General features: G+C 44.1%; 1 protein-coding gene across 1 annotated transcript in view; it reads right to left on the bottom strand.

Moving 5' to 3' along the window:
• EEIG1 (estrogen-induced osteoclastogenesis regulator 1) overlaps positions 1–21711 on the bottom strand; it is a 41185-nt gene that overhangs the window by 5188 nt on the left and 14286 nt on the right. Inside the window, exons 2-9 of the mRNA XM_051980073.1 lie at positions 9855–9975; positions 9504–9533; positions 6791–6907; positions 4895–4941; positions 4205–4365; positions 1341–1445; positions 821–1010; positions 214–335 (exon numbers count right to left, since the gene is read on the bottom strand). Coding sequence (XP_051836033.1) covers positions 214–335; positions 821–1010; positions 1341–1445; positions 4205–4365; positions 4895–4941; positions 6791–6907; positions 9504–9533; positions 9855–9975 — 893 coding nt within the window. The remainder of the gene's footprint in view (positions 1–213; positions 336–820; positions 1011–1340; positions 1446–4204; positions 4366–4894; positions 4942–6790; positions 6908–9503; positions 9534–9854; positions 9976–21711) is intronic.

Raw genomic sequence — 21711 nt, forward strand, 5'->3', positions numbered from 1 at the left:
TTCTAAAGGGAGCCTGTCTATCCATCCCTTCCATCCCTCCCATCCCATCCCATCCCACCAAAGAGAAGGTGCTCAGGCAGTAGCCCTAGCGGTTGTTAGGCAGCCAGGAGCTGCTGTTACTCACACCTAAGCCCCACCACCACCAACGGCACCGGCCCAGACCAGGGCAAAGGCCAAAGTCGGACGGGGCGAGCCCCCTGGAGGATAACTCACCCTCGTTGTTGCTGACATCTGTAAAGTCCTGGCTCTGCATGATCTTCTCCACGATGTCGTCTGCATCGATTCTCGTGTCATCTACCCACGTAGGGTGGCTTTCCACTGAATCCTTCTTCCTCCTTGGGGGGAATCATGGAACAGAACACCAGTAAAGCCAGCTGGGAGACCTCAGTGAGCCCTGCCAATGCTCGTCTCTTTTAAGAGAAGCACGGACTGGGGACTGATGGGGCTGGGGCACCCCACTCTGGCGCCCCGAGTCCTTCCCAGGAGACAGACTCAGGTCCTGGGGGGAGGAGGGGAATTCTTGCCTGACGTCAGTTGGCACATCTAGGCTTCAGGCGGGTCCTCCGGGCTCAAGCCCATCTTCCTTCCCTCTCTCCCCCCTCAGCAGCGGGAGGCCTCCGCCAGGCGCTGACCACCTCTGGCCACGCTTGCGACAGTGCTGCCCTAAATATCCCCAGATGGCTCTTTCAGCTCAGCTCCTGCTGCTCCTGCGTGTGTGACCTGGGGGGCTGTGACCCATCTGGGCCCAGAACCAGGCTCTCCTCCCCACTCTCTGGGACAAGGCTCCCCTTCCCTCTCCACCTGGGTCTGAGTGTCCTACCTGAAGGAGCGCTCGGACAGGTGCAGAGGTCGGGGCGGCCGGGGGGGCTTTTCTGGTTTGTGCTCCCTCTCGCCCTCGGGGCACTCCACCGTCATGCTGAGGCCGCCGGAGGCACTGCTGCTAGTGGATGTGTTTCTTCGGTGAGTCAGGTCAGACAGGCTGGAGGAGCGGGAGTGTTCGGTGCTGTAGCCTGCAAGAAGGAGGGTACGGGCATGGGGGGGGGCAGGACAGGGGCCCCCCATGGCCACGCCAAAGAGGGGACGCCACGGCTGGTGGCAGACAGAACAGGAAACCATCAGGTCTCCCCTAAACTTAAGGAAGTGGGTAGAAGGGCTGGGTGCCAGCTTTGAATACGATTCTCAAGTCCCTGTGACACAGGAGAATAAAAGCAGCATGGGACGGCGGGCCAGGGGCTGGCCCCGGAGCCAGGAGCGTCAGGCTTCCAGCGCCACAGGCCCAGAGCAGGCACCCCACAGGGAGGCACATGCACTCAAGAGTCCTGGGGACTAGGATTACTTACCAGAGATCTTGGACTGCTGGCTAGCGTAGCTGGAGTTACGGGAATGGCCAGAGTGGAACACTTCCTCTGGGCTCGACAAGTTCTGGTCTGGCTCTTCAGGAACCCCTGGGAAAAAATCATTGCACTTCATCAAGAGAGACAGAGAGAAAGAGATAGACAGAGTGTGTATGTGTGTGTGTTTCTCTATCTCTGTTTCTCCACTCTTGTTTTTATTTCTGTCCTGTCTCTCCATCCCTGTGTCTCTGACCTCTCTCTCTCTATTTTTATCTCCCTCTGTCTTTATCTCTGTCTGTCTGTCTGTCTCTATTTTTCCCTTTCTCAGAAGAAGGGTCCTGCTCCCTACTATCACATGTTCAAGGGTCCATATTCACCACAGTCAGAGGGACTAGGGACTCCAGGCTCCTATCTAATCTTTCTGGGAAATAGGTAGTCCTGACCAATGTAACAAGACCCAGGAAGCTGAAAAGGCTTTTTCCTAACAGAAGAAAAAAACACCTTTATCTAACACTTGAAGTATGCTAAAATCAAGACTCTCCAGCCCTACTGCACAGAGTGTGAAGGACACCGAGTTTGTTTCTCTGGGGTCACTGAGTCAGAATGAGAGCCAAGATCAGCCCTTCCCATGGTCTGGTCCCCTGGCCTTGCTCTCTTTATCTACTCTACCTCTGGAGGTCAGAAAATGCAGTCCCAAGGGGAGATCTGGGGAGGAAACAGTGAGAGGACGTTAGAAAGAATTTTCTATGGGAAAAAAGTCAGGGGTTTATTTTAGGGGAAAAGAACAGAAGAGACTAATAGAATAGTTAAAACAAGGAAGAAAAACAAGTCTAGAAAGGAAGGAATAAGTCTAAGCAAACAGCCTCTCTAGCCAGGGTGTGTGTTGTAATACTAAGAGCAGCTCATATTTAGATAGTATTTTTACATATAATGCCATGTTTATTTAGCACTTTGAAGATTGCAAAGCACTACACAGGTTTTCTCATTCAATCTCCAACATCTACCCTGGGAGGAAGATGCTATTATTCCCCCATTTTACAGCTAAGGACACTAAGTATACACCTGGCTAGGATCACAGAGCTAGGATGACTCGGAGCCTGGCTATAACTTTGGTCTTCTTGGCTCCAGGCCAACGCTCTCCACTGCCTCTCACATTTAACATGATGGGAGGTGGGGGGGCTGTTTCCTCTCTTCATACCCCACACCTCTTCATTTCCCTCCTAAGATCCAGGAAGACAGTCTTCCTGCACTGTCTCTTTCCCCAGCTCAATTGTAACCAGCTCCAACTAGCTCAAGACTGATTAGCCAGAGGACACACGTAGCTTCCCTCTGGGAACTTCAGCTCTTGAAAACCTCAGAATAAGGGTGGAGGAGCTGCATACTTGAACAGTCCAGTTCCTTACAAACTTATGAACTGGCTTTCGAGCTGAACCAGTCCTGGCCAAGGGCAGGAACAACCCAGTGGGTCTACTGAGGGAGCTCTGGCTGAGCAGCAGTTTCAGTTCCTAGAACTTGAGGCACGGAATGGATAGGGACAAGAAAGATCTGATTATCTCAACTCTTGAAGGCAGCATCTGCAAAGTTTTATCAAAGGACAAAGTGGGAGGTCAGCAACCACTTCACATATTCTTAAACTGTTGAAATGGATTCACTCTGGGAGGCCTATGGCTCCAGAGCCCAAATATCAATAGGGGCACAAACAGGGTCAGGCCAGAACAACTCCACCCACTGCTTGACTAGCTCCTAAGTATTTATGGTCTTCTCCACTCACAGTCACATTATCAACATTCTAATCATTTGTCTTGCTAACACTCCAAGGAATGTATTTTATTTATTCATTCCCTACATTTTAAATTGCTAGGGCAGAAACAAAATTCAGATAAGATTGGTTCCCTTCCCTCATAGACCGCAAGCTAACAGAGACAATTCCATCTATGATATTTATTTGCAAAACTAAGTGCTGTGTAAGGTGGAAGCAGGGAAGGTAATTACACTCTTGGGGGACCAGGAAAGATTTCATGGATTTTAAGTCAGGCTTGAAAGGTTGGATACGTTGTTATTTTGGTTTTGTTTTTGCAGAGCTGAGAGACTATGGCTGTTGAATACATTGTCAAACAGCTTGGTTTTCCCAAGTTGTTTTTCTTCCTTTTCTAGTTTTTTGTATTTAGTTTTTTTTTGTTGTTGTTATAAAAAAAGATGATACACTAGATAAGAGATGGGGAAAATATAATATTCAGAATAAAAATGATACAAAAAATTTTTTAACTAAAACTGAGACTGAAAGTCAACAAATAAGAGAAGAAGGCATTATAGAAAAAAGAAATAGTCTGAACAAAAGCAGAGAGAAGTGAATAAAGCCTGTTGGGCCAAAGAGTAAATCAGATTGGCTAGAGAATTATACAGCACCTAGAAAAGGAGAATATAAGACTGGAAAAGCAGGATGGCACCAGGTTGTTGAAAGCCTTGAATGCTAGGTAAAGATGATATCTGAACTTTAAGCAGGTAAAAAGCCACCGAAGGAATAGAGAAATTTCATGTTCTCAACTGCACACGATTTTGATAGCCCAGAGTGTTTACCTATCTTTGTATGTCACACTAACACAAGGCTCTGGGCAGAGAAGTCACTTAAGGTCTGTGAAACTGAATTAACATAGTGTTAGGTATATAATACAGTAGGAATTGATTAAATTTTTCTTCCAATAACCCAACCCAATACACGTCCGAAGTCACCAGCTTTCTTATGGAGAACAAGGGTTCTCCTCCTCTTCTAGAAAGCTCATGACAAGCATCTTATCTGACACTTAAGAAAGCCAGTCCCCGAGTAGGTCAATCAGTTGCCAGCCACAAAAAGGGGAGGGCCAGATTTGTACCTGATCCAAGGATGGTGGGTCTCGCCTTGGTCTGCCGGGACCCCGTGAGGGTGGCAGAGCCACTAGCCGAACTGCTGCTGCACGTACCCTCGCCCTTACAGGTCAACTGCAGAGATGTGTCCTGGCTGGGGATGATGATGGACTTGGCTGTGGAAGGGGGCCTGTAAGGCAAGAGCTGGTGAGCACTGGTGCCTCTTTGCCACTTCAGCTAGCCCATGGCTCTATAAATCTTAACTTGAAGGCATTCCCCCAGGGAACATTTAAACTAGAAAACAGTCAAAGGACAAGTAGAAAAAAACACCTAATTTCTAGTTTCTCTGCAGAATCCTAGATTTTTATAAGCCATGGTGGCTAATCAAAACTGAGAGAATATATAACCTCCTCTCAGTTTATTTTCTAATCTTCCAAAAAGAAGTAGAATGAATGAATGCATAAAAAAGCATTCATTAAGCCTTCACTACAGGCCAAGCACTGTGTTAAACACTAGATATACAAATAGAAAAATAAGAGCATTTAGGCTCTTATCTTTTAATCTAAGCCCCCAAGACTTTCTCCCTTTCTCCTTTTCCTAGTCTGACCATTCTCAAAAGTCAACACCTTGGCCACTGATCCAGATTCTTCCATCCCTCACTTCAACATTTTATTCACTAGAATGTAAGACATGACACCAGAGAAGGGTTAAAAACTCACGTCTTAAAGCAAGGGTCTCCGGAGAGCAAGGACATTCCGATGGTGACCTGTTGGGGAAAATGAGAAAACATCAAAATCAGAGAGAGGGAAGAGGGACATTATGGAAAGCGTACTAGACCAAGTCTTAAGACCTAGAAGTGAATCCTTATTCAGACAGTTACTAGTTGAAATTTATGGATAAATTTATTTCACTGAGGCAGTGAGGTGGTACAATGAGGGTTCAAATACCATCTCAATCAATTATTGGTTGTGTGAACATGGTAAAGTCACTTCATCTCTTTCAGCCTTAGTTTGCTAATCTGTAAAATGGTGGGTAATAATAGCAGCTATACCACGGAAGGGTTAGTTGGAACAAATCTAGCAACATGCACTGTGCTCTCCCAACCCTAAAGGCATTATATGTGAATACTAGCTATCGTTATTATTTCCTTCTGAGATCTAGTTTCCCCATCTTAAAGAAGACCTAACATTTCGAATATTAACTTACATCTATAATCCTGTGGTGGTTATAAAACACTTTTCTAGTGCTTAGGCCTCATAGATTTATTATCAATTTATTAAGTACTACTAACAATAATAATTTGAATTTCTTCTTATTAACCTAAAGTACTACTAAGCAATAATAATCTAGGCAAAGACCTATAAGTTTCAAGTCTAAATCATGCTCTAAACCAAGAGTTCTTAATATGATATCTATGAAGTTGGTTTCTAAAAAATATTTTGAAAAATATTTCATTATGATTGGTTTCCTTTGTCATTATAAACACTTTAGAGTTTGTGCATTTAAAGACATTGATAGGAGAAACGAAAGGATTCCATTACAGAAAAAGGTTAGGAGCCCCTGCTTTAGACCATGAGCTAAAACACTGCAGCTGCCATCCCTCACCTCATCACTGAAATGTTCCACCAGAGCAGTCCTGTTTTCCAGGTTTAGTTTCTTTAGTCCTGAAATACATGAGCTCTGTTTCTGTCTGTAGTCCTAAGCACACAGAATACTGAAAGTCTGGTTCTCTATTTTCGGATTTCTTTTACTATCTACTTTTTCCTTCCTCTTAACACAAATTTCCTCAGTTCAAAACAAAGGTCAAACCTCCCTCTCCACATCAGGTTTTCTGAATCCAAATGCTGACAGCAAGGCCCGAATTGTAGATAGGCCCCAACATTGAGAATTCTTCTTTTCCTGGTAGGCTGCTAGCTGTCTAATGTTGGCAGCCAGCGCTGCCAGCTAGCTCCCTACTCCCACACATCCCCCAGACTCTCCCAAGAGATAAACATGCTCATATTTTATCTGTTCAAGGAGGATGTTGTTGGGACCAGATTGTTTTCTTAAGCAGATGGATGGGTGTGGATAGCAAGGAGGAACTGGGTTCCTCTGGAGGAGGAAGCCCTTCATGTCCCTCTCTCCTGGGAGAGGCAGCAAAGACAACAGAGTTCAGAGGAAGCTGCCTCCCCTAAAAACCTGGCATGTGGCTGGGCCAGGGAGAGATGAGTGTGTGGATAGAGACCAAGGACTGCCAGCCTTCAAAACCATCACTCATTGCGAGAGGGGGTGGAATGTATCACAGTTTATGGAAGATAAATGGAAAAATCAGATTTCTCTTTCATTTTATCCCTAAGATACCACCCAAAGAAGAAAAAGGGTTAGGAAAGAGTCCTTTGAAAGACTAACTTAACCTCTATCGTGGTTTCCCCATATGTGAAATAATGAGAGATAAATCTGCTCATCTCCAAAGGTTTCTTGTAGCTCCATGTTTCATGTATGCTCTCTGAGGTGGTTTGTGGTTCCCATGTTATGTGGCTCTAGTTTGACTTTCTCATCACCGTATCAGCTGCTGGAAGTAAGGGAGGTAGGCAGGCAGAAGGAGAAGAACCTGGCCTTCCTGTCACTGGAGATACCTTTAAGATGGAGTTGTCCTGCCGGGTGTTCTTGGTATCATATCCTTCTAACAAACAGCATCGGACAGTGGAACCAGAGCCAGCAAATTCAGCGAGATTCAGGTCAGCAAATCCTAGCTGAAAGGGAGGAAGGGGTGGAGAGAGGAGAAGGGGGAGACATGGGGGTGGGGGAGGAATGAAATGGTTAGTCAATGAAGGAAGAGGCAGGCCTCTGGGAAAAAGATAAGGAAGGAGGAGATTGACACTGTGATCAGTGAGTGGGAAGCAGCCGATCTAGCCACCTGGGCTGGGGAAGGCTAACCTGGAAGGCTGGAGGAGGAAGGAGAAGTGCCAATTCTGAGCCGGCCAGGAGAGTGTTAAACTGCCCTGGGGCTGTTGCATAATCAAGGACAGGGAAGGCACTAGGTCAATGATGTGAAAAAAACAGAATCACACATCCACATCACATAATAAGGCCCTCTTTGTCCTCAGTCTTCCCAGCATGCACCCTGGCCTTCAACGCCAAGAGATGAAAGGCTATTGTTGTTGATGAAACTGACACATTGTTCCCAGGAAACAAGGATTCGGGTCTGTCAGAAACTGCCAGTAAGAGCAGAAGCAGCTACTGGGTTTGGGAACAGGGGACTCAGGCAATGAAAGAATCAGCTTTAAGCCTGTAGGCCCCGGAGATTTCTGACCGACACACCTGGGAACTCACTACCTCTCCCACATATATATCCCCCCTGAAAGAAATGAGAGTCAGAGGGGAAAAAGTATTCACTGGAGAAAAGACAGGGAAGAAAGTAAGTTTAAATGTTTCCAATAGGTTATCCTCTCAACCAACCTCATAACCAGGCAAGAGTTCATTAGGAAAGGACAAGTGGCTATGGCAAGAAGGATCAAAGTGCTAATACCCAAAGTCCTATGCTGGTCTTCAAGGCCTTTCTTAGAACTCTAGGGGAAATTCTACCATGTGTCGGAGGAAACTAAAGTGGGGGGAGAAGGGCACAACTCCTCCTCCACGGAGCAGCCACTGAGAGATGGCATCTCAAGATAAATCCAACCAATTAAGAGATTTTTTTAAAAAGGGAGTTAAAAGGAAAAAGGGCTGGCAGTGCCCGTAGAAGCATGGGAAAAACCCAAGCTGAAAAAAATCTCGAGTCAAAACAATGTAATTTCCCTTCACTAAGGGGCTCAATGATGGGCATTCTGAATTTGTGCCCATCTGTGATGAGGCAGGGTGGTACCAGCTGAATCTATACTCTCTTAGGGAGGAATCTAGAGAATAGCTTTTATGTGGATGCCCAGTTTCTCATTTTAGTCAGGAGATGATGAGTGAATTCTGCAGTTTCAAAAGGTTTAGTCAAGTAGCGCCTTGGATTGCATTGAACACTAAGTCTTTTTTAGAGCCCACACAGATTTTGAGTTAGGTAGAGAGAGTGGGTAGGGTCTCCAAATCGTAAGGCTCTCCAGAAGCTAGACACATTTAAGTGAATTAGCTCAGTACCATAAAGAAAAAAATGCAAATGGCCCCATATTTGAAGCATTTTTCATCAATTCCTAAGAATAATTCATTCTTAATGGACCACACAGGGAAGAATTTACCAGAATGCCAAAGGTGGCACTCACGTTGACTACTGCCAGTGAGTATGGATCCTCAATCTAAGGCACTGGAGGTCCTGTATCCTCCCTGCCGCCCTGTTCTGATCAAGCACTGTTCTCTTTAGGGGTTCAGGTACTAATGCTATGCTGAGCCACTTCCCAAAGGAGAAAGCCTGGTTGTAGGGATTGTCAGAGAGGTGTCAGGAGGAAGTGTCCCTTGTGAACGCATCTTCACCTGCCCAGGTTTCAGGGACCGCCTTTCCCAATGACAGCATAGATCAGGCAGACAGTTGGCCCCCACCCTACTATTCTTCCTGACCTCCGAATGGCAATCAGCAGAACGGGCTGCCTATCTAGATGAAGGATGTACCCTGGGCAGCACCATCCCTCAGAGTCCGGAAGAAAGGATCAAAGTCAGAGCCATGCCCCTCTCTCCCTCTGGCCCTGTCAATTCCCCTCAGGCAAGATACAGATGACTCAAATGGAGACTGGAATGATGGGGATACCAGAAATGGTCCTATCTGGCACTTCCAGAAAGTGTCACCCACGTTGTCTCGCTGGAGTCATAAGGAGTGAGAATAAAGATACCCCCCCTCTGTCAGGAGAGAGTCTCCATCTTTACTGAGGAAAGGCAGCAGGATTTGTGTATACCAAGGAGAATTTAAGTCCTTACACATAAAGGAGCAGCTGGAGGGCACCCTAATGCACCGAGTGTCAGTTGAGAATCAGATGACTCAATCCTAGGTTAAAGTCTAGCCTGAGACCTGGATGTGCAACCTTGGGTAAGCCACTTAACCTGGTTTGCCTTAGTTTCCTCATCTGTAAAAAATGAGCTGGCGAAGGAAATGGCAAACCACTCCAGTAATTTGCTAAGAAAATCCCAAATGGGGTCACAAGGAGTTAGACATGACTGAAAACTACTGAACAACAACAATAAATTAAAAAGTAGGGAAACTGAGAACCTTCTAATGCTATTCCAAAAGAAGATGAGGGGGGAAGAGAGGAGTTCAGGGAAAAACAGAGTTAATCTGGGATGTTCAGGGACAAGAAAGCTAGATATCTTTTTCTTTTTCCTTAGTATTTCTTTCTCTGGGAAGCCATACCCTGGGATACTGTTTTATAAGACTCTTACCTTGGAATAGGCCTTCCCACCTTTCAGCTCCTATAGAAAGAGGAGAAGTTATGTCAGCAGGAGCAGTTATATTCAGGCAATGAAAGTACCTGTCACTCACTCCTCTGTCTCCCAGATCCCCACCCAGAGGCTTACCATCCCCAACTGAATTGCCCTCAGAAACATCTCTCTGAGATCAATAAAGGTCTGAACTGGGTTTCCTGGATCAATCTAGGAAATCTAAGGTCCAGAATCACAGTGGATTAAGGGCATAACTTCAGCCAGAATCTACAAACTTTAACTTTTTTTAAACTTAACCACTGGCTGCCCCTTCACAGGCACTGTCCCTGCCTCCTATATAAACCAGCTCACCTTTCGGACAGACACTCTGCAGATGCAGGGATCCAGAAGGCCAGTGGCCGGATTAGCACTCATTTTACACACAAAGGTAAACTTTTTCCTCCATCGGACACAGTTCTCTTGCACTTCCTCCCTAAGGGTGAAAAGAACATAGGTAAATTTAGCCTGGTCTAGGAACAGGACATTTTATTAATTTATTAATTCAAGGTATTTATCAATTCAAGGAAATAACAATAGCTCAGATTCAAAAAGTATTCCAAGTTTTAAAAAGTGTTTTACACACATAAGATCTCTTTGGTCCTCACAACAACGCAGGAAGATAGGTGCTATTATTATTCCCATTGTACAGATGAGTCAACTTCAACTGAGACAGATAAAGTGACTTTACTCAGGGTCACCCAGGTGCTGAGTGTCTGAGATGGCATCAGACTTCAGGTCTGAGTCCAAGACCCGTTGGGCTGGTCTGAAAGCCAAACCCCATCTTCTCATTTGTCCATCAGAACTCTCCAGCAGAACTCTCCAAAGGCAGAGAAAATCGGCTCCATTTTAGCTGTCAGGGAGTTTATTTCCTGGCTGCTGGAAACTCAAAAAGGGTGTGGGAGTAGGGTGGAGGGTGTGTGGGGAGATGGCAGGGGAGGCTGATGGAATAATCTCCAGAACAGGCCCTGAGAGGAGTGCAGTGGGATGCGGGGGTGGGATACATGCAGGGAGAAGACTAGGTGGGTGGACTGAAGGGGGGGGGGGGTGGCGACTTGAGAATAAGTACGTGCCCAGGCCTGGGAAGCACCTCGCAGGGTGCATCATGTGCACCCTGAGAAAAGGTGCTGGATCTACTGAGAAGCAGGAGCAAGCACGCCTGGTCCAAATACGCTCACCTCATCCAGAAAGGGTTCTCATCCTGGTGGAGCTCCACGTGGTCCTGACTGACCATGTTCAGGGAGGGACACCCCATGAATCCCAACAGCCATGGACTAGGGGACAGTTATCTCTAGGATCATCCACCACAACAGGAAAGGGAAGAGAAGGTAGGGTGGAGAGGCAGGGGGCAGTAGAGAAAATGACAGCCTCCACCCCAGACAGGGAGTCCAGGTTACCAGCCGGGTCACAGGGAAGGAAGAAGATAAGCCTCTGCTGTGGGATGACCTTGTAGATAACTGAATCAAATGATTCACCAGAACCTTTTTTCCAGCAGCTTGTTTTTAGGTTAGGAGATGCCTGGGATGGAAAATCCAATGATCCTTAGGGAGCCTATGGGAATCTTAGGAAACTCAGAAACCAGTACTTCTCTCAAGTCATACCAGCTTAAATAAAGTTAAGGATAAAAGGACCCTTGGCAGAATGCCATCTTAGAAAACAATCCTCTAGGAGCATACCTGGGAGGCAATGTAGCTCAAGGACATTCCCAGAGAGCTCAAGAATAATGAGGTATTCTCAAGATTTTAAGATTCATTTTATGACCTATCTTCTCTAGGTTGTAGGGTCCCTTTTGTAAACTGGGGATTTGTGTGTAAGATCCTCCATTCCCATCCATTTTTCCCATTTCTTTAAGTTAGTATTGTAGAAAAAGAGGCAGTTTTGAAAGCACTTCAGGGCTCTGGAAAACTCCAGGGCATCGTAATTAGTTTCATAGCTATAGCTCCTGGGCCCAATAAGGAGAAAGGCCTACAAGGCCTAATCCTCCAGAACCAGATGCTAATCCCCACTCCATCTCTGACTAAGAGCCTGGAAGCTCTCTGTGCCTCTACTTCTCTGGGAAACTGGCATGTAGAATCCCTGATTATAAACCAGTTGGGGAGTGACTGAGAACTTCTCATCCCCTAATGAGTCACACAAACACCAGCCCATCCAAGCCCCCCATTTCCAGTGTTTTCCTTCTGAGATGGTCTCCCACCTACCACAGGGCATACATCTTTTATGTATGTGATCATTTGCCCATGGCCTCCCGCATGGCAGGACCGTGTTTTTGTCTTTCTTTATACCCCCCAGCATCTAATGCAGAGCCTGGCATATGGTAAATGTTTAACACATACTTGCTGACTAATTGGGGACTGTCTTTTTCAACTATTCTGCAAAAATGATGGCTTAGCTCATGAAATCAGACAGAGCTAGAAGAGACTCAAGAGGCAACTAAGTTCAATCCTCTTATTTTTATGGATGAAGAAACTGAAGCTGTGAGAATAATCGGCTTGTTCAGCCAGAATGATGGAACTTAAACCTGGTTCTTCCTGATTCCAAGCCCAACACTTCTATCCATAATTCTGGGTCAATCCATAATCACCACTTCCTTTCTGCAGCTTTCTCTGATCAACTCCACCCACAAAGAGCACCCCACCCACCCCTCCCTCATTTTGTCTCGGCTCTGGCAGGGTTTCCCAGAGTTTCACTATCACATACGTACCCATTTTTTGTTTCCTGGAAAATGGCCTGCCTGCTAAACTAAGTCAGCTATTAACAGACACTGAAGCTCAGGCTGAATTCCCCAGCAAAGGGAGGGTCTTCAATAGAGTAGGAGGTGACCTAGGATAAAGACAGTGCAAGGGGAGGCAGAGGAGATCTTCATCTGGTTGTCACCGAATCATCACAGGGTCTCAGCATGAAAGAAATCTCTCGGTTATGGAGTGATTTTACAAACGAGAAAATGAGGCCTGAGGAAGCGTCACTCAGGACAGCACTGCACTGGTCTCCACATAGTCTCCTTTGTCCAACAGAGCTACATGGTCATCCATATAAAGAAGCAAATGGCATACTCAAACCCAGATCCCCTCACTCCAAATTCAGTACCTTTTCTATTTGTCTACTTTCTTAGCATTCTAGGTGGTACAGTGGATAGTGCACTGGGCTGACCTGAATACAAATTTAGGCTCAGATACTGATTAGCTGTGTGACCCTGGGCAAGTCACTTAACCCTTATTACCTCAGTTTCCTCATCTGTAAAATAAGAGAAAGAAATGGCAAATCACTTCAATATCTTTGCCACCAAAATCTCCAAAGGGGTCACAAAGAGTAGGTCACAACTGAACAACACTTTGTCTTAGCAAGACATACAATGCCTCTTTATTTCTTATCATACTGTAGTCTAAATTTCATATCAATGTCTTTTCAAACTACCTCCCTCAACCTGTTTTTTCCAGTCTCTCGAATTTTTCCCCATCTCCTCCAGTCTCCTCCTTCTGGATTCACAAGATACACTTCAGAATTTGAAGATCTTTCAGCAATCATCAGCTATATTTCATACAATGATTGTACTTCGGAGAGGCAGAAACTCCACTCCAGAAAACAATGGTTTTAAGAACAACCAATGGGGACCTACAACACAGTTCTGCATAGGTAAGGAGTTTGGAAGCCATCAAACACTATTCCAAGGCTGCAGATGGATTATCTCATGTTGAGACTGGAACCTGAGACTATTCAAAATCTGGCTGTCCCACCTGCCCCTCCCTTCTTCCCCATGCTACCAACCTGGGCCTCCCCACTGGAGAGTCAGATGACAGACTCCAAAAGACTTAAATGGATCCTTAAGTCAGACATGCTGGAACACCCAAAAAAGATTAGTCACTTGAAACAAAAGACTTAACAGAATTGTGTTTTTTTCTTCTTCTTTGTGAAGGACTAGCTTTGGATTGAATGCAGGTAAGGTGGTGACCTAGGCGTGATTCAAATCTCTCCAGCCAAGGCTGATCCCATTAAAGCACATTAATTCAAGGCATGAGGGTCCCCCAGGCTCAGGTAACAGTTTTCTCTCTCTTTCCTTTATGGGAAAATGAACCCAAATCATTGTACAGATTTTGCCCATTATGCAACAAGCAGGTTGTTTGTTGGCTTAGCACTGTAACTTCCTTCCCATTTCCACCAAGCTGATAAACACTCATTTATCACCACTCCCCTGGGAAGGAGATAGCATACCATCTCTATTTTTCCAAAAGGTCACGGAGCTAGGCCACATAAGCATGAGCACAATTACTAACTGTGCTCAGGAGGACGACCTCTAATCCTGGGTGGGCCTTGCCAGGTCTCTGTGTTCCTCAGGGACCTGACCATTGCAGTACAGGAGGCTCACCCAGTCAATGTTTATTCAATAAATATTTGTTGGACTGAGCAGACTAGGTTTTAAGTAATGAAAGAGGGCCTATTTCTGACTTGTCATGAGACTCTGGACAAATCTTCTTGATGTCTCAGCCTCAGTTTCTCCACCTATAAAAATGAAAGAGGAAATGTGGACACTCCCATCACAAGATACAATGAGAATTAACGAGATGCTATTTGTCAGCAGCTCAGGGATGCAAGGTAGACAAAAAAAGAGTTGTTACTGTTGATATTAATACTGGGGTGAGGAAAAGTAATGGAGGCTTGGTGATGAGGTTAATGAGAGACAAGGAAAAACCCTCCCAAGACTCAGAATGGAGAAATCATAGAGAGCTGAGATGTCCCTAAGCCCAAAGACTCCTTCCTTTTTTGGTAGAGGTGGCAGCCACTATGGGTGTAGAATACTGAATAGATTCCTTTTTTTACTCTGTATTACAAGGAAGGGTTATTTGGATGAGGAGGAAGGGGAAACTATATTAGGAAACAGACTATATAATAGTCTAAAATTGATACAAAAGGTCTCAGTAAAAAAAGAATGTGCTATAAGCTTACATAGAAGAACTAAGGGATACAGGAAGGTGGAACAATAAATTCAAGTGCATAATTAGTAAATCAGAGATATTTAAGAGTGAAAGGGGATCAGAAGGTAGGTTAGCGTAGTAGGAAAAGCTCTGATTCTGGAGAAAGAGGACCCAGATTCAAATCCTTTTTTCCCCTCCATTCGATTTTACTTTAATAAAACTAGAGGGTGACCAATGAAGTATGAAAGAGGCAAACTTCAAATAACTGCAATAATACCATACTTAACTAACCAGATCCAAATCCTACTTCAAACATTACTGAGAGATTTAGATATTTAGTGAAATAGCAGAGGATATGGAGGACAACAGTTTTGAGAATATATTTGTGAAACAGCATAAAAATAAAAGATTGTTCATTTGCAGAACTTGTAGAAGGATGGAAGCAACCACCCAGCCAAATGTCAGATATTATTTTATTCAGTTGATACTACAGTTGAGCTAGGGAAGAATCTTTCGAGAAGACAATTTAATTATTTTTTAGATTTTGATATACTAAATTTTAAGTATTTTAAAACTCTTTTCTCTTAACAGTCTAAAAGTCTCTCCCATTCTACATGGAGCAAGGGTGAATATAAATAACACAGAAAAAAAAGGGATCTTCTGTGAGCTTGAGAGAGGTGGTTTTAACTATCCCAACAGTCTGATATTTTGGGTGCCTAAACGTCCTGTCTGTTGTCTCAGGGCAAGTAATTATAGGGACGGTTTTTCAAAAGTGACTTCAGAAGAGTTTCATTTTCAGCTCTGAGATTCTCTGGATATACAATTAGGTCCAACCCCAGGGAGGTGAGGATTGCAAAGGCAAGGATGACTGAGGCCCAGAACATGCAGGGGACCACCCCCAGCCCACCTTGATAATCACAGGTCTCCTGCCGCAATGGGCCTGACCTAAACCAGAGAGACAGGGACAAAACCCAGCTCTATTTCTGGGTCCTCTCGAAATAGAAAAGTTATATCAAGCTGGGTGAATGGACTGCTGTCCAACAAAGCTTTCCATAACACTTTGAAGATGTTTAGGAAAACCCATCCTCCCTGCCATGTGTTCAGGTCCTTTGATAGGATCACCCTAGTGAAAGAGGGGATAAGGGAATCTTGCAATTCTTTGTATTTCAGGAGACTCCAGCCCAGAAATATGACTGTCCCTGACCCCTGACACCCCCAGTTGGGGAATGCAGGACCTACATCTGCCACTCAGCGCCCTCCTGCTCCTGATCACACCTTCCTGGATACTACAACTGGAGAAAAGGAGGACAACAAGACAAGAATACCTCTTTTACCTTATTGAGGGGCTTTCAGGAAAATAATCATCCCAAGAATCACAAGCAAGGGTTTCACTTCAAAGTGTAAGCCTATGTAGCTTTTTGGCCACTTGGTCCCATCCCCTTACAATGTGCTTTTCAGCAGGTGAAAGAAAGATACTAGTTAAAGCCAAGGAAGCTGGAGGCAGGCAGGAAGGAGAGAAGAGCCATTTTTCTAACTACAGAATCTCATAATTTAAAATGTTTCAAGTTTCACACCCTGAGCTAGGCTGGTAGACTACAGCTAAAATTAGGTTTGCTTCAAATGGGTTAATTCAAATACAACCAAGTCTCCAATTTCTTCTATTTACCCTCTCCACCCCAGGAAGAATTTAGGGAATACAATTCACTAGGTCAGGAGTAAAGAACAAACCATATTTTAGTCCCAAATTCTTTAGCTCTGCTTGGCATAAAAATAATCTCAGGCCTTTGATCATAAAATGTCCAAGCTGGAAGGAAGTGCTCTGGTCTGCCATTCCCTCTCCTTCCCCTTCCTCCCCCCACACCTTACAGATGGAGAAACTGAGGCTCAGAGGGGAAAAGGAACTTGAGGCCCAAGTTCATACAAGTTAAGTAGCAGAAACGAGGTTCTCCGATTCCAATTTTTTCCCAGGAGTCCCTTGGACTAAAGAGCTGGAAAAAAATGCCACAGTCACTAAAGACCTGGGAAAACTTTTCATCCAATCAATGACCAGGGTTAAAACTTCTATTTCCCAGCCCCCTGAGTGCCTGTACACGTACACACACACACACACACACACACACACACCCAGCAATAACCCCAATTCAATTCTCCCAAGAGCAGGGAGCTGGCCAGCTGATTCCCTGGCAAAGCCAGCACAGCAATGATGATGCAATAGGAGTTTCCAACTGATGAAAGCCAGATCAGCCCAGAGATGCATATGTCTAATAAGGAAACAATTTAAATCTAGAACATCTGCTACCAGAGGGGTCCCAAGGAAGGGGCTCACTCAAACTTGGTTGGAGAAAGTGCTAGGCTCCAGCATTAACGCTGAGCCACAATCCACATCTGCTTCCTCTTGGCTATAGACTGTCAGGAAGGGGACAGGAATGTAGGTTGCTCTGAACCTGACATTATCAGTTCCCTCCTCCATGGACAATCCTCCAAAACATAAATGATGTCAATTGGAAAATGTTCAGTGAGTAGATTCTCTGGAAGTCACTCTGTTCTCTGATAAGCGTGGCATTCAGAGATTCCTGCAGATAAATGTTTCCAGAGAGAATTTATTCTTCTGGACTGCCAGACACAAGCACTTCTTACCACTCCAGACATACTTTCTTCAGTCCTCAAATCAAGCTATGGAGAAGCCTAAAAAATCTTTCACTGGAGGTGGAGGCTGGTAGAGGGCAGGGGGAGAAGCTATGGCTGGGCATTAGAGATGCAAACAGAAAGGTGATGTTAAATTCAGAGAGCTCTGATGAGAAAGAAAACAATTCACATTTGTAGAGGGTGCTTTCATCTAGGAAAGATCACAGGTGGAAGGACAGATTGTTCAAACAGTTCTTTGATGCTGGGCAGAAAGCCATCCATAAAACATTTTTACAGCTAAACGTTTTGATCAAGGCCTCATTTTGAAAATATATAAGGCATTGATTCTAAGTTATAAGAAATCAATCCATTCTTCAATTGATAAATGGTCAAAGGATATGAACAGACAATTTTCAGATGAAGAAATTGACTCTATTTCTAGTCATTTGAAAAGGTGCTCTAAATCACTATTGATCAGAGAAATGCAAATAAAGACAACTCTGAGATACCATTACATACCTCTCAGATTGGCTAGAATGACAGAAAAAGATAATGACGAATGATGGAGGGGATGTGGGAAAACTGGGACACTGATACATTGTTGGTAGAGTTGTGAACGGATCTAACCATTCTGGAGAGCAATTTGGAACTGTGCTCAAAAAGTTATCAAACTGTGCATACCCTTTGACCCAGCAGTGTTACTACTGAGTAATAATAACTACTGATATAATCCCAAGGAGATCTTAAAGGAGGGAAAGAGACCTGTATGTGCAAAAATATTTGTGGCAGCCCTGTTTGTAGTGACAAGAAACTGGAAACTGAGTGGATGCCCATCAATTAGAGAATGGCTGAATTATGGTATATGAATATTAATGGAATATTATTGTTCTGTAAGAAATGACCAGCAGGATGATTTCAGAAAAGCCTGAAGAGACTTACACGAACTGATGCTGAGTGAAATGAGCAGGACCAGGAGATCATTATACACTTCAACAACAATACTATATGATGATCAATTCTGATGGACCTGGGCTCTCATCAACAATGAGAGGATCCAAATCAGTTCCAATTGATCGTTAATGAACATAATCAGCTATACTCAGAGAAAGAACACTGGGAAATGAGTATGGACCACAACATAAAATTATCACTCTTTCTGTTATTGTTTGCTTACATTTTTGTTTTTTCTTCCCAGGTTATTTTTTCTTTCTTTCTAAATCCAATCTTTCTTGTGCAATAAGATAACTGTATAAATATGTATACATATATTGTATTTAACATATACTTTAACATATTTAACATGTATGGGACTACCTGCTATCTAGGGGAGGGGGTGGAAGGAAGGAGAGGAAAAGTTGGAACAAAAGATTTTACAAGAGTCAGTGTTGAAAAATTACCCATGCGTATGTTTTGTAAATAAAAAGCTACAATTAAAAACAAAAGAAAGAAAGAAAGCCATCCATACCTGCAGAATGGAAAGCAACACATTCCTGCAATGTAGCTGCCATGTTGGACATTCTGTTAAGTGCAAGTGGGGTCTGTATTGGGTAACTATCTTTAGGAGAAACAGAAGTAGGCAACATCAGCTCCTATACTTTCCTCCCAGCAATGCAGATTGGCTTGACATCCTTGAATGGTGGTATACATAAATGTCATTCACATGAAGACCAAGGATTCATTCTTCCTAAAATAAATAAGGTTTTATGGGTCCAAGAGAAATGAGTATCTTTGTAAAAAATCTATTCTTCACTTATCCTTGTCAGTTCTGGATATTCAGGGCTCAGACCCATTTAAATACCACAGAAAGCTACAAATTCCAACAACTTGGAAAAGAGCATTAACTTATTAATAAAAATGGGAGTATTTCTCCCTTTCTCTAAGTCTAGTATTTATGTAAATATTTGCAGTCTGCATAAAAAAAAAAAAAAAAAGCCACTCTGTAATACAGTTAAATTTACTTAAAAAAGAATCTTTCAATCTGAGTCTCAAATCCAGAATGTCTTATGGTGACTTCTAAACACACCAGATCCTGGAATGGGAAATATGAATTTAGGGAATCCAATCTTACAGCAAGGAGGTAGAGTCATCACAGATCGCAGACCGAGGTCAACTTTGTTATGACTTTGGACTTCAGTGGGAAAAGTGTTAAATACGTCAGGGATAAGGAGGGAGAAAAATCTACATTCCTTCCTATTTCTAGCTCATCTCTAGCTAGATCAACTGTCAAGTGGACTCTAGAGAGGCACCAAGTTCAGAGGGAACTGTCTCAGACAGAGGAACCAATGAGGAAAATAAACATTTCAAGTCAAAATCAAGAGATTCTACCCTTCTGGAGACCACATAAATGTAAGAAAATTAGCCTGCTACTACTAAGGAGGAGCAAAGGTATTAACTCTGACTCCTTAGAATATTTACATTTTTGGACCTGACTGCCTGGTGCTCCCAGAAGGCCTCTCTTCTAATACCAGAATAAGTGGACAAGCACTGACTGCTTTCCATTTACAGTGGGACAGTGCAGTCCAGGTTCAGCTTTATTACTTCCTGCAAACCTCATCATTTTACAAGATAGCCCTTCTAGGTGCTGATCAAAACATTCACATAATTTTCCCATTTCTTCTTGACAACTCCTTCATGTGCCAGGCACAAAGGAGACAGGAAGAGGCAGTGGTCCGCAGTGGAGAAGTGGAGAAGAAGCTTGGTCTTCACAGGAATAAGGCTATGTGTCATTGAAAGAAATGGCAATAGACTTCAGAACTATGGTCACTGGAGTGTCCAGCCATGACTTCAATGGAGAAACATGTCTCTCTTCCACTTGAAAGAGAAGAGGTGGGCCAGCAGTGCAGAATGACGCATACATTTTCAGTCCCTGACAATGTGCTGATTAGTTTGTTTCTGAGTGGACAGATTTGTTGCAAGGAAGGGTTCTATAGTAGAGGCAACTCACTGGGAAATAATATAAGATTATCAATAAAATATTTTACAAGATTAAAAAAAAAAAACTGCCTGAAAAGTATCTAAGACCTTACAATATGACCCTATGGAATCAAGCCACAAACTTTTTGAAGCACCTACTGTGTGTCAGACTAGACCGCTACTTGCAAGGAGCTAGCTGCAGAGTTTATACTTCACTGTTCCTAGGCCAGTTCTGGGCTCCATCACTGCCATCAAGGTAAGGAGAGAGGCTTTGCCTGGTATTGCTAAAACACATACAGTGATTAACGTTGGAAGCTGAAACCTGAAAAGTCCTCCAGATCATACTTGGACATGGTTAGAAATGTGTCTCCAAGGCTAGAGGTTAGACATACAGGTGTAGGGAATGCAGTATTGTTCATGTCCCACCCCTCACCTCCAGAAGCTTTTAGGTGCCCTTAGCTTGAAGGGAAAGCAAGGAGCTCAGCCCAACCCACAGGCCCAGGCAGGCTTCTGCCTGAGTCACTCCCAGGTGGTGCCCCAGTCGGAGGCAGGCACAGCACCTGGAAGGAGTACCAGCCAAATACCGGGCCACCCATGGAGGAAAAGGGGAGGGGGAGGGCAAAGAAGGCAAAAGGCAAGATCTTGAAGCACCTACAATGGCAGGGCAAGAAGGAACTGGAGAAAAGACATTTTTAGGTCCTTAATTTACTCCTCTCTCTCCTTTTCCAGAGCCAGAACAGGAAAGGAGAGAGAAGTGGGAACCTCCAGAATCAGGTCTTTGTCTCAAGAAGAGGGCTGTACCTTTCTTTCTGAACAAGGAACATCTGGGAAAAGATTCTACAACTTGCCTTCAAGTCAGATAATCTCTTAGAAACGCAGTTGCTCCCCAAATCTAGTGCTGATCCCTCCCCAATGCAATCTAATCCTGGTTTCACTACCCCTCTTCCTGAAATCTCCCATTGGACTCCAGGTGGCCATCATCATACTGATGAGTGTTTTTTCCCCCACAGAAATGGAAAAATACATTTTGAGTCTCCTTCCAAACATGCACTCCACAGAAAGGCTAACTCACTGAGATCCCTATCATCCAGCCTCAGGTCCTAGCCAAGACCCCTCTGAGCCACTGATATAGCCCTTCTAGGTGCTGATCAAAACATTCACATAATTTTCCCATTTCTTCTTGACAACTCCTTCATGTGCCAGGCACAAAGGAGACAGGAAGAGGCAGTGGTCCGCAGTGGAGAGAGCCTGGCCTCAGACTCAGAAAAACTTCAGTTCAAGTCTTGCTTTTGAAACCCCCTGGCTCCGCACCAGGTCAGGTGGCTTGCACCGGTCACTGGAATATGGAAACACTTAGTATCAGTGAAAAACAGAGGTCTACATCCGAATCCTATGAAGGAGACAAGATCAGTCAGCTGAGAGTCACACCACAGAATGCCCTGTTCCACTGCTGATTTACTGTGATCTTGGGCAAATCCCTTCCATTCTCAGATACTCAGTCTTCTCTCCATTAAAATGCAAAATTGTAAAAAGTATTAAAATTTTAAAGATATTTAATGAAATTTAAAAAAAAACATTAAAGACAGGCAGAAAAAGAGAGACAGGAGTCAGAGAGAAAGAGAGAGACAGGAGACAGAGAAAAACAGAGAGAGTAGAGACATTGAGAGAAAGACAGAGACAGAGGAAGAAGAAGAGAGAGGGAGAGAGAAAGACAGAAGGAGAGGGAG

This window comes from Antechinus flavipes, chromosome 2 (genome assembly GCF_016432865.1).
Source record: "Antechinus flavipes isolate AdamAnt ecotype Samford, QLD, Australia chromosome 2, AdamAnt_v2, whole genome shotgun sequence".
Lineage (NCBI taxonomy): Eukaryota > Metazoa > Chordata > Mammalia > Dasyuromorphia > Dasyuridae > Antechinus > Antechinus flavipes.